General features: G+C 48.8%; 1 protein-coding gene across 1 annotated transcript; it reads right to left on the bottom strand.

Moving 5' to 3' along the window:
* Positions 1-8,227: 8,227 nt before the first annotated feature.
* GRXCR2 (glutaredoxin and cysteine rich domain containing 2) lies at positions 8,228-12,486 on the bottom strand. Its single transcript, XM_064671652.1, has 3 exons — positions 11,883-12,486; positions 10,165-10,380; positions 8,228-9,085 (listed from the first exon to the last, which is right to left on the bottom strand). The coding sequence occupies exons 1-3, from the start codon at positions 12,225-12,227 to the stop codon at positions 8,906-8,908; spliced, it is 741 nt and encodes a 246-aa protein (XP_064527722.1). The 5' UTR covers positions 12,228-12,486; the 3' UTR covers positions 8,228-8,905.
* Between the last annotated feature and the right edge of the window lie 308 nt (positions 12,487-12,794).

Raw genomic sequence — 12,794 nt, 5'->3', positions numbered from 1 at the left:
AGGACACCTGCAGCTGCTGCTTCAAATGCAGTCAAGGGCCAAAGAAATTATTATTCAGACTCCTCTCACTCCAAGCATTCAAAAGGTGACAGAAAGCCCATTTTCAGAGCTTTGGGCCTGCAGCAGCAGACCTGAGTGGGCACAAGGGCTTTGCTGCCCAATGCCCAGTATTCCCCAGGCTGGGTTCTCCCTGTCCTCTCCCAGTCTCCAGACTCCTTGCTTGTAGACACATCCTGTGTCCATGTCAGACGGTGAGATTTCAGAGCCGTATTTCTTTTCTGTATCCCCAGCCAAGATTCCTCTTCCAAGTAGATGTCAGGCCTGGGAAATGGAAGAATTATAGCTTAAAAATAAAAAAGGGTAGAATCAGTTCTCGGTACTTGGAAAGCATTACTGGCCTCAGAGGGCAGGACTGAGGATTCTGGAGGGCACATCAGCAAGGTGAGCCAAAACAAGAGCACTTGGCTCTCTCAGCCACTACCAAAGGCCACTCGGTCCCCAGCCAGACCTCCTAGACCCCTGCAGGCCACCTCCCCTGCAGCACTTCATACTTTCTGTCCTGCTGCTGACAGTCAGTTTAGGACAAGGATAAGAGGAGGCAATTCCAGTTACGTGCAAGGCAGCCCAACCTGCCACTAGACCAGGCAGCAAGGCTTGGAACTTCTCTTTAACACTAACTCTTCTAATTTGAAAAAGAAAACAGCCATTAGGAAATGTGATCCTTTTAAACAAGACAAACCACAGCGAAGCATTAAGGTTTTACAACTTGACTAAATTACCTTTCTTAAAATTCCAGGAATTACCTTCTGGCACGTTGCAATTCTCCAGTAAATAATCCCCATACACAAACCTGCTGAGATAAGAGAATCAGAAGGGAAGAGTCACAGCAACATATATTACAATTTTTTAAATAAAAACAAAGAATTGGGAGACATAGAACAGCAAATGTGCAAGCAGAAATACTGGCACATTACAGAGCATTGTGGGGAGGGGGGTGATTTTTTTTAAATTATTTTTTTAAAGTATAACCCAGTACTGCTGCTGTTTTGCCAGAGGGCTGTAACAAGGCTGCCACAGGCCCTCTGTGCTCTGCCTCAGGAGGGCACCTGCATCCAGCACTGCAATCCAGCCCCCCCTCACCGAGCACATGATATGAACATTTCACTGACAGGTGCACTGGTGCTCCTGGGCCCCAAAGCACTGCAGCAGTGCCAGGCTGTGTAGGGACACAGGACCTCTCCCACAGCCTGGGCAGGGTCTGGCAGGACTCCCTGGAGAATCTTCCTCCTGGTAGCACCGGGTGGACAATGACTGGGCTGAGAGAAAAGCTCAGGGAATGGAGAGACCAGCCCAGCATATAGACTGAGCTTTAGTTTAATCCTGTCCCCACCACAATTGCTATTCTCAGGCTCATTCCTTGGGCGAACACACTGTGCATGAGATTTGCAGAGCAGCCCTGTGTCATTACACACTTATTTTTGTATTGAGTTGGATCCAGTGACAAGGACAAAACTATCTATTAGGAAACAAATTACAGTTATTTAGTATCTCCAAAAAACGACTGTCTTTTAGAATCACTTTGCCTTTTAATATTTAATGACCCAGATCAAGAACAGAACGCTCCTGGAGGAGCAGCCAGCTGGCAGGTGGCCCAGAGGAAAGACTTCTCTGGGATCAGGGAGCACCTTCTCGAACAGCTGTGTTTGGTGGGATTTGGGAAATAAAGTTCATGGGGTTTGGTTTCAGAACTGGAACAAACACATCACACGGATAACATGAAGCATCTCCATGAGCACAGAGCAGGAGAGCATTCTCGGGAAGAGTGCTTTCCTGCACCTGAAGAGAATGGCAGCAGCACCAATGCTCAGTGTTCCTGGTCTCGGGACACCCTCACTAACAGCTTGCACAGGAACAGCATAAACCTGGCATTAAACCTGAGCTGCAAGCCAGAAGACATCTCTAAATGCATAACAAAGAATTTAGGGACTAAAGCCTTAGGGATTAAAGCACTTCGGAATAAAAATGTAATGTCTGCGAGTTGTTATTTCATCCCAAACGAGTATTTGATCGCAATTCCCACACTAGGAAGAAAGGAGATTAATTTCCCTGCAAAGCCCTATGGCACATGTTTCCCACGAGGTGCCACAACTGTTAATATATCCTATACATTGTATAGGTTGCTGTAGGGAACCATCCAATGTAAGAAATGCATACACAAAAAAGGACTCCTGAGGATGAATAGTCTGTTTTGGAGATTACAGAACTCTGGCCAGGAATGAGAGACAGAAGGCTACAAGGAGCTCACTCTCCCTTGCAAAAAGCAATCAACACTCACCTGAATAATGAACTCTGTATTGTAAAGCACAAGGTAATTTACTGATCTCAAGTAATATACTCAAACATTACTGTGACCTCCATGCTAATACAAATGCCAGGCTGAAGAAATACTGCCCATCAGCCTGACACAAAACAAAACACGAAGCTCAAGGAAAGGTGGGAAAATTGCATTTTAAGTCTAACTCAGTTATGTAATGCAATTATACGTACTCAAAAATTCTGATATATCAAAATTCTGATGTAAAAGAAATCTTGGGTTCTAAGCTAAAAAGGTAGACAACTCCAGAACAGCATGTTCAATAACCCAGCTCTACTATTTTTTCTTGCTGCAGAATACAAGTTGATTTAAAAAGCACAAGGTTTTCAAGTCCTGTTCCATACTGAAATTGGAGGCTTCTCCACGACGTGCTGCTTTCAAATGGCAGTAGTGGCATAATTACATTATCGATGTAACTTGCACTCTCTGAGGCCCAATCATGTGAAACAAAGAACCATTTACATAAATCTTTCACTAAATAGCAGGCTCTATTACCCCAGTATTTAAACAGAAATAGACTCAATTTCCTACACAGCACTGTGAAAGAAATAACATTACAAGTCTACAAGTAGATGTAATGGCTGGAAGAGCCGAACAGCCCAGAAACTGAGTATTCAGTCAGGCACAGCCACCCTGCAAGGTCTCATTCCCCAGGAAAGCCAGATCTGAGAGCAGCAGAGGGCAAAGCGAGCTCAGCCTGGCCGGCCCCGCAGCCCTATGGTCACTGTGCCCCAGCCCCGGGGACAGCAGTCCCATGGAGGTGACACAGGACTCCAGCCCAGACCAGTGTCCTCTTGCTCAGAGTGCAGAACCTGTTGCCCTGAGCACCTTTGCTGCCCATCCAGGCCACCGCCAGCCCTGTGTACCCTCCAGCAGCTGCACATGACACTGGCTCCAGTGTCCTCATCTCCAGCACCTTCTGCGGGCCACGGGACAGAGCCAGGACTGCCAACATCTGGAACTGCCCGAAGGGGAGGGGGCTGCGACTGTGCTGCTGCCCCGCCGTCATGTCCAAACATCGCTGCTCCCACTGCGAGAACACAACCCACACCCGGCACTCCTGGCCAGGAGAGAGGGCTCGGGGTGCCGGGACGGGATGGACTGTCCACCTGCTCCCGCCACAAGTCCCAGGAGCTCCGGAGGCACAGCCAGTGTCCCCTCAGCCTGTGCCACCCGGGAGAGCGCGGCGCTGGCCGGGGCACGGGCTGCGAGCCAGGGAGGCGAGCAGTGACTGCAGGGCAGCGAGCTGGGCAGCTCTTGCCGCTGCCGGGGCGGCGGGACGGGCAGGGTCGGTGAGGCTAAGCCTCAGAGTGGCCGGGGCAGGTCCGGCACCCCTGGCCTTCCGCACCCGATCCCCGGTCCCGCCGGTCCCCGGCACCTCCGGTCCCCGGCACCGCCGCGTCACCGGCCGGGCAGCGGCGCCATCTTGTGGCCGTCCCGCAGCGCCGCACCCGGGCGGACCCGGCCCCGTCCGCGCCGAGGAAGGACTGAGGGACCCGGGGCTGAGGGGACCCCCGGGGCTGAGGGGACCCCCCGGGGCTGAGGGGACCCCCGGGGCTGAGGGGACCCCCGGGGCTGAGGGGACCCCCGGGGCTGAGGGGACCCCCGGGGCTGGGGCTGCCCCGGTGCCGGGGCGAACCTGGTCCCTCGCCCGCCTCATTCTCCGCCGGCCGCAGCCGCATCCCTGGCCTTCACAGCCCCGCACACCATCGCTCGGAATGTCAGATCGCGGGAAACGGGGACAGGTATCCCGGCAAAGCGTGCGCACTTCTCCTAAAAGCGCCAATGAGCTCCTGGAGTCAATTTCAATGAGTTCCTGGAGTCAATTTCAATGAGCTCCCGCAATAAATTTCAATGAGCTCCTGTAGTCAATTTCTTTCCAGACTGTTTGTATTTCAAGGACTTTCTTCCTCTAACATGCTGAATGGACGCAAACAAACCCCAAAGCTGACTTTGCCTGTGTAACCCATCTGCAGCCCCGGATTGTTTTTCCCACCCCGCTGCCGGCCACGAGCGTTCCCTGAAGGTTTCCAAGCCCGTTTCGCAGGCGCAGAGCTGCGAGCACAGCACCAGCACACGGCGGTTCGGGAGCACCAGCCCTCCACCCCCCAAACCCCTCGGTACCCCAGCATGGGGATCTCAGCAGTTAAGGGGTCACCCCTTGCATCACTCTGACCAGAACCGACCATTCTCCACTTGCAGAAACCCAGCGAGTAAAAATACACCAAGAATTCCTGCACTCCGGCTTGTCTTCCTGCAAACATATCGATTGTTTTCTACAAACAACAACAAGCAGAATTGATCACGTTGGTCGTTATTCTGAATCCAGGGAATTAAGACTTTGCATACCTTTGCTGACTGGAAGGTGTGCAGTCACTTGTAGAAGCAGCAGTTCCCAGCCACAGCAGCATTTCTCAGAAGCTGTCGGAGGGGAATCGCGGGCCGCTCAGGTGGCACCATGTTCCACAGCAGAGAGAAATCACTGCAGCTCACACAGGATAATTTGTGTAAAACCAAAATATTTCAAAGCAATGAAGGGCTGGGTTTACACACAAGATCAAATGGAGCCCACGTAAATCAAAACGACAGCCTCAAAGACTTGCAAAAAATAATAACGTTTATATTCATAAATATTCTGATTCTTTCTTTTTTAACCACAGGGAAATGAGGCAGTGATAATGCAAATTCAGCTAAAGCTTTCCAGATTCCTCCACTTAGTTACTGCTTTGGAAGGATGGTGGTTGTGAATAAATGTAAATTAAAAATCCACTACACAGATTAGTCGCTGTGATCAAGATCGATAAGTACAAAAGCCTTTCACATATAGATATGCATATTTCAAATACGGATCACTTCATCACATCTGAACTACGTGTTTGGTTCCCAGTTCACGGGCTCACTTTAAAACAACCACTGCACTCAGCTAAAGGCCACCCAAAAAAAATACACTGGTGCTTTCCAGTGTCCAAGGGACCTCTGTGCTCCATCCTCATGGATCACAAGTTGCAGCTGATACAAAATGCCACAGTTGAGGCCACACTTGTGATTTCCATGGGCCAGAAGATGTCTTGGCATAAACATGCCCTTGAAGAACCCTGACAGCTTTGGCTCTGGTCTCCTCTGAGAGCTCATCTGGTCACACCTTCCCACCCTGTTCTGCAGCATAACAACATTCCAAGGTTCCACCTGCAGAGTCACGGCAGACACAGTCAGAGCAGGAGTCCTGAAATCAACTTTAACTAAGGCATTTATGAGTAACTATGGCAATTACCTCTTCAATCCTATCACATTCCGGGTTAAAACCATGCAATGCACTTTGCTGCCACGTACAAACAAGGATTATTTTAACCTTCATGTTGTGCCCCCCCGGGTGTCACTGTCAGCCTCCCTGCTCACCTCCAACTGCCCTTCCCGAGTCCCACCGACCTGTACCACAGGAAACAACTCCATCTGCGTTTCTGCTGTGGTTCAAATCCTTCACAGCGAAAAGCACTAACCCTTCTTCTTCTCTCACCTCGAACTGCCAAACACTCAAGAAAAATCAGCTGCCTTCTCCTTTCCAAGTTCGCTCTGAGTTTTCTCCCGCGTGTTTGGGAGCACATCCGTCGCTTCGCCATGGTGTGGCAGCCAACTACACGGTTGGTGAATCCGGCTGCCCGAGCCTGTCAGACACAGCTCGGGAGTTCTGCAGCAGGGCAGGAGAAGGGACTGTTGCCTTTTTGCCCTTGGTTTTGTTTTTCCTTTAAAGAAACCGTTAAATGCATCTTCGCACACTCCTGTTCTAAGGCAAAACAACAAACTGTAGAAGGTTAACAGAAACAAGAGAAATAGATTCAGACTAGGCACCTTTACCTGTATTTGCTGTTCAAAGTTCCAGCACCTGTGAGGATATTTGGGTTTTTCCTTTGTAAAAGAATTTCACATGCAGTTCACATACACTGTGAGGGGGACAGTTTGGTATTCAGTACAGGGCATGACACCACTCCAGGGATTCACTTCCATTATTGAGCCCTCAAACATTAGGAAAAAATAGGCAGTCAGTTAAACAAAACCACAACACCACATCTAGAAATTCCTATATCTCATCTGTCATTCCCTCATGAGATGGACACTCCACCTGACCCCAGCGAGATCACGTGCAGAAGCCTGGTGACTTCAGCAAGCCCAACAATGTCTTTACAGGCTTTCAGCAAACAGGAAAAACTTGTTATTTCTTGGCAGAACTGCAACACATCATCTACTTCTATCCTGACCCATAAAGCAATACAGTTTTTAAGGATCTGACAATTTTTGACAAAAGGTTATATAGCAGGAGGTGTTCTTCACCTCCCAGTGCCCAGGACAGCGGCAACAGGAGCAAGGCTGCCCAGCACAGGTCCTTGTGGCACTGCCCAGGCTGCCAGCGAGTGCAAGGGGCTCTGCCCACAAGCACTGGGCCACAGCCCTGGTTAGATTTGTGCCTCTTTGAGCTGGGGACAGAACCAGGATGGAGCAGGGCAGTGCTGGCTGCAAGGGTAGCTTGGCCCAGCTCACACCCTGCACCCCATGCTGCCTGCCCAGCCAGGACAGACACACAGATGAATGGGCAGGAGCCTCTGACTACAGCAGAAATAAAACCAGTAACACGTGACAAGTAGCCCATTGCCTCAACAGCTACCTCACCATGATGCTGCAGGAAAGTTCAAACTTCTTTGTCACATGAAATAAGAGCATTTATTGGGTAAATCAAGTCAGTGCATTACCAAAGTAAAAGGAGTCCACTGGAAGTGGAGGGAGCAAACCCCCCCGCTCTGCTTGGACCGTGTCACTCCCAGCCCAATCCCAGTGCACAGACAGGTCCATGCTCCCCAGGGCACTGGGACCTGCAGGGCTTGGGATGAACAAGGGCAGAGCTCAGTTCCTGGCTGCAGCCATAGCCCTAGTGACAATATTGGGGTGATGGGAACAGTTGACACAGCCCAGAGGAGTGACAGAGGTTGAAAAACATTGTAATTACCAAAGAACAATAAATATTGATTTTATAAATGCATATTTGCATCTGGTTTTACTGTAAACGTTATCAGGCTATAATTTCACCTGGTTGCTTTTTCTTCTCTTAAGCCAGCAAACTCTCCAACAAGCCAACAAACTGAGATCAAACAGGTCTGATTTGAAGGAAGATATCTGCTTAAAAGGAATTTCTGATTTGGGAGGTCTCACCTGCCCTCAGTAAGACCCCAAGGACAACATTTTTTCATATTGCAAATCCTGATATGATGAATAAAGCCAATCAAATATCTGCTGTAGATTGATGCAATTTGAAAATAAACCCTCAGTACCCACCTCACAATTTCAGTAGGAGATATATGGAAGTCTAAGAACTAAAACAGCATTATTTCGAATCAGTTCAGTATTGCAGAGAAACTTTGTAACCTACCACAGGAAAATAGAAACTTGGCCATAAATTACCCTGCCTGGGCTTGCAGACTCAGCATGAAGCACGTGTGAGCAGCCTCTAACTCATCAGGGTCTCGGAGGTAATATGGAAGTTAAGGCTGCACTGACATTACTCCTGAATATACTATGTAATAAGTTAATGCTTTGGGGAAAAAAATACCATTTCCCCTTTGCCTCAGCTTCTCACAGCCCCCATGCTTTGTGCACCAGTGGCACCCTGCAGAGTATCCCCATCCTTGCTTCACCTCAGTAATTAGAGTTTACCTCCTGCAGATTACAACATGGGATTAATATTAAGCAAGAGCCATCCTGCTTATTCTCAGCCTGGTCCTGAGAAGTGCTGAGCAGCATGCAAGGGACTTCTAGTCCAGCCCTTCCTTGTAAGGAGACTAAAAACTTAGTAACTTCTATTCATAGTAATAAATACATGTTTATTTTATTTTTATAGCTCCAGGTTTGGGAAGGGTTTTCGATTGCCTCCCATAAATCAGACCCCAAAGGTATCACTGTGTCACTAAAGACGGTGTAAGATCAACAAAACCTCAGGAAATGCCTGTGACCCTGCAGGGCACGGACAAAGTTAACAGCAACAACAGTGTCACTTGCAGTGTTCGGCAAATTAAAACCCGGGAGAGGCACTGCTTGTACAGGCAGTGTGCACCTGTACTGGTACCAACTGCACACCCACTCCTGCAGCGTCTAATGACAGAGCACCCAGGGGTCAGACCTGGCTGTGCCAGGCACCAAGTACCCAAGAGAGGGACAGTGCCAGCACAGGGACTGTTTCAGCTGAGTTCCAGGTGCAGAGGTGTTTACACAGGTGCTTGACCTCCAAATGCTGATCTTTTGCTCTGGGCCGGGGATACATTTGCCTTGCATCTGGCATCAGGGACACATTCCACCCGGGGTCAGGCTGATTCCAAAGCTGGACAGGCTCACGGGGCAGACTGGAGGGACGATCGGGAGGAGAGGTGCAGTTTCACACTCACAGTGAGATATGTATAACGTGCCATTCCCATCTTTTAAAAACTTGCCATTGCGAGGCTGTTGGGATGTTAAATAATTCCAAGTTTTCCACGAACCCTGGCAGCCCAGTCAGGCAGTACAGATGTGGCAGGGCTCCAACCCACTCTCATTGCACGCTGGACACCGCAGAGCCCGGTAGGACTCCCTGAATCTGTTTGCCAGCATTGAGAACTTGCTTCCATGGCACAGCGAGCAGGGAGCAGAGCCTGAGCCTTTACACTGTGAACAACCGTGTTCAGCATCGCCCTCCTGAAGGAGAGAGAGCAGGAAAAAAGATCTGTTAGTGGGTGTGAGGCACCAAAGTCAAGAATACACTTGAAAGAAGGAAATTCTGTCTTCTGGTCTTTCCCGTCACGGTTGCTCCTGGCACACCACTCTGCCAGTGACAGTCAGTTCTCTACACAAGGACTTCAACAGAAAGGCTCCCATATGTTTGGGGACAATTTGTGGCTACTGATGAAAAATGAGAAGTTAATGTGACTAGGCTTGTAACACAAAACTCCAAATTCATCTTTCTCCTCTACGCAGCTCCACCCATCCTCCTGTCATTTCTTATCATACCGTCTCAGCTCTGCAGCCTCAGGTTTGAGCTGAGCTTCATTTCTTCAGGCGTTTCTCCTCACCCTCTCCCCCTGAATCCCTTATCACTGCCATGCACACCTTGTTTCAAGCTTTCCCTTGTGCCTGCATCTCTCTCCTGGGGTGCCAGACAGCCTCTTTCAAGTCCCACCTCGAATTTCCTGGGAGAAGAAGGACCTTGGTGACCTGCGCTCACCACAGGCTGGACTCCAGTCTGTGAAACTGTATCTGTCCCAAACAACAACATTAAGTGTTGTGGGATCAAATTATGGTCAGACTAATTGGGATTCTGACCAACAAAGACTCCCTCGTGAGAAAGAAAGTGAAAGGCACAACCTTATTTCAGCTGATATTAAAATTTTAGCCTGCAGCAGTCTCAGCCACAGAGCAGCTGTGTTTAGCCTTGTCAGGCTGAAGAAACTCCAGCCTGCCCTTATCCCACTGGGAGAGGTGACGAGGGATGGGCTCCAGCCAAGCTACATAAATGTCAGCCATCTCCAGGGGGAGAATCCAGTGGGAGACATGAGCATCTGGAACCAGCACAGCCATCCCCAGAGCACAGGCTGCAGCACAGCATTGGTCGTTACCTCTCGAGGGCAACAAGGAACAAAGTGATGCTTTCACTCCAAAGTTATCTAGGAGTCAGATACAGAGATGGATGGAGCTTGAGTGGGAATATTCTGTGGTCTGACCAGGACTTAGAGACTCAGAAGCCTCAGGGATAAAAAGCACTTTCCATTTTCTCTTACCTGCACATGCTGGTTGCAGGTGATCTTTTTTTCCACATCTTTTTTATGTCCACCACTAAATCTTTCTTTCCTCTCCCGGTACAGGAAGGTACAGTCATTTATTCCCTCAGTCTGGATGATTCTTCTCATGAGCTCTTTCTGGTCCATCGGTGCACGGATGATTTTCAGGTTATTAGTGTAGATGATGATCTTGCCAAAATCTACAACTGGGGAAGCCTGAAGAAGGACACTTATCAGTGTCTCACCAGTATCTCACTCTGCAAACACTGATGGTCCCTGGGCTTCCAGAAGAGCATCCCCTTCACCCACCCAGCTCCCCCACCACCCACAGAGCACCCAGCAGAGCAGTGAAGGGACAGTCCTAATGGGTGAATTTGTATTGTTCTCTAACTATTTTAAAGCTAAACTTGGCATGGTCAAACATTTCCCTGAGAGCAGCATTTTGCTGATCTGGTCCCTCCTTCCCCCTCTCTGGATGTCATATGGAGTTACCAGGGCCTATTGTTTTACACACTCTTCATATTTCGCTCTAAGTATCTGTGTCACGAAGTGATGCAAAAGGGATGTTCTCCTAAAAAATGCCCTGCCAAGTCACATCAGCTGACACAAGGTGGCTGGTGCTCTCCTGACAATGGGGCACCTGCTTCTCTGTGAGGAGAAACATGAGGGGGAGGCAGGTGAGCTCAAGTCCTCACCAGCTGCAGAGTCTCATGTGTGTTACAGGGGCATGGCATCTCCAAACACCAAGTGCATGTTGTTACAACACAAACTGGCACTGGACAGCATGGTCACTCAAGGTATCTGTGGTTGAGGAGACTGGGGAAGGGAGAGGAGCATTACCCAAGAATGCAGAACAAATTAACAGGGTGGATAAGATCACAATACTGCTCTGCCTTTGGGCAGGAGACATTCATCATGGTTTGATGTTTTTGGGTAAACTAGATGTCCAGTGTATCAACTAAACACAGGTCAAATATCAGTCATCTGGGTTTCCCACACACAGCTTTATGAGTACCAAGAATTAACAGACTTTTAATGTGTTCAAATCAAGGCCATAAAAAGTGTTTACACATATCGCACATGTTCTGTCTCTTTATTACAACTAAAGAGACACTTCTATATCAGTGGCATTAATTACATGTTAAGAAAATAGCAAGTGAAACTAAGCTGGGATTGTCCAAGTAGCCAAAGGGGAATTCTGACTGCTGGAGGATGAGGATGCCTGGCTTGCAGGCTCCTGGTACCCTCATGGTGACACTGGCTTTCCTGGAAGCTGAGGTCATGCAACTTTAATGTTTTAAATATACCTAATTAAGCTAATATCCACCTTACATTTGACTGCTCTAGATGCAGTAAGATTCCTGTGCACAGATATCAGTATTTGTGGAAATGTTATATCTTATTCTACCCAATAGATAGATGCAGATCAGCACCAGAAAAAGATGGAGCACATATGGAGCACAGCTGGCAGACACCATTCCCCACTGACTGCACCACTGCAGACCCTGATGATCCTGCCATATGTGGAATACACAGCATACGAAATTCCTGGGGTAAAGGCTGGGGATTTACAATCATTCTTTTCAAGTCCCAGACTGACAGAACTGGGTTTTATCTGGATGAGGTTCCAGTGTGAGACTCCTGGCACTGTATTACTCTAAACATGGTTTAGCCTGAGGCTGGTTCCCAAAGAGGGCACAGCCCTGGGCATCACTTACCCTGCAGTGGCTGGCACCGGGCTGGCAGTCACTGAGCAGGGGTGAGGTCGCCGTGAGACTGTGTTCCTGATCCTCTCTGAAGATGCTGATCCGCTGGGCAGTCAGCGCCGTGGGCCAGTAGAACCTGTTCTCCAGCGCTTCCCCAGCCCCGCAGAAATGGTCCTCTGGCTCGAAGCTGTGGCGCAGGAACCGCCGCGAGTGCTCCTTGGCCGGGGGCTCCAGCTCCTGCCCGTCCTCATAGACTTGTTTTAACACTCGACCGCTGTAAGCTGAGGATATTTTGAACCTCACCTTGCGGGGCCGTCCTTCGTGCCGGGGGCTGAGTTTCTTCTGGGGCTCATCCATTATCGGGGTTTCAAGCTGCAGGTCCTGGAGGATCAACTCCAAGAGCTATGGATTCAAAAGAAAATGCTCCCAGCTTTCCCCCACCACATGATGTATAATTCAAGGTTTCTAGTAGTTCCTCTCATCTTACAGCATAACCGACACCACTGTATTAAATATTGATAGAAATTCACAAAGAGAAAATATCGCTGGTAGTGAAGTCAAAGGCAGGTTGGTGAGTAGGGGCCAGGCTGGACACCACAGGATGAAAGGAGTTAACCTAGAAGGAGAGGATTAAATAGGAAACTCTGCCCATGTTCTGAAACCATGGAAATGTTTCCACCATGTGCCACGATAAGAACTACCCCAAATACACCATCCCAGCAGCTTTTCACAATTTTCTGACAAGGTGAGAAGTTAAAAAGACAGGTTCACAGAAAAAGCAATCCAGCCTCACAAATTGAAAATGTGAATAATTCCTCTTCCATTCTTGCACTGAAACCCTGAGAGTACAAAGCTCCGTTTCATTTTAATCCAATGTGTTCCTCTACAGGCTGGTGAGATCTAATTAAGATTTTCTCTCTCTTT

Source organism: Pseudopipra pipra, chromosome 15 (assembly GCF_036250125.1).
Source record: "Pseudopipra pipra isolate bDixPip1 chromosome 15, bDixPip1.hap1, whole genome shotgun sequence".
Lineage (NCBI taxonomy): Eukaryota > Metazoa > Chordata > Aves > Passeriformes > Pipridae > Pseudopipra > Pseudopipra pipra.
Note: the sequence above shows the minus strand (reverse complement) of the source record. Positions and strands in the feature narration are given on the sequence as shown.

Bases quoted from the DNA above. Each gene is read 5' to 3' on its own strand.
- GRXCR2 (XM_064671652.1), bottom strand. From the start codon at position 12,227: ATGGATGAGCCCCAGAAGAAACTCAGCCCCCGGCACGAAGGACGGCCC. The intron at 10,381-11,882 runs GTAAGTGATGCC...GTCCTTCTTCAG, and splicing joins CCGGTGCCAGCCACTGCAGG to GCTTCCCCAGTTGTAGATTT. The intron at 9,086-10,164 runs GTAAGAGAAAAT...TCTCTCCTTCAG, and splicing joins CCTGCAACCAGCATGTGCAG to GAGGGCGATGCTGAACACGG.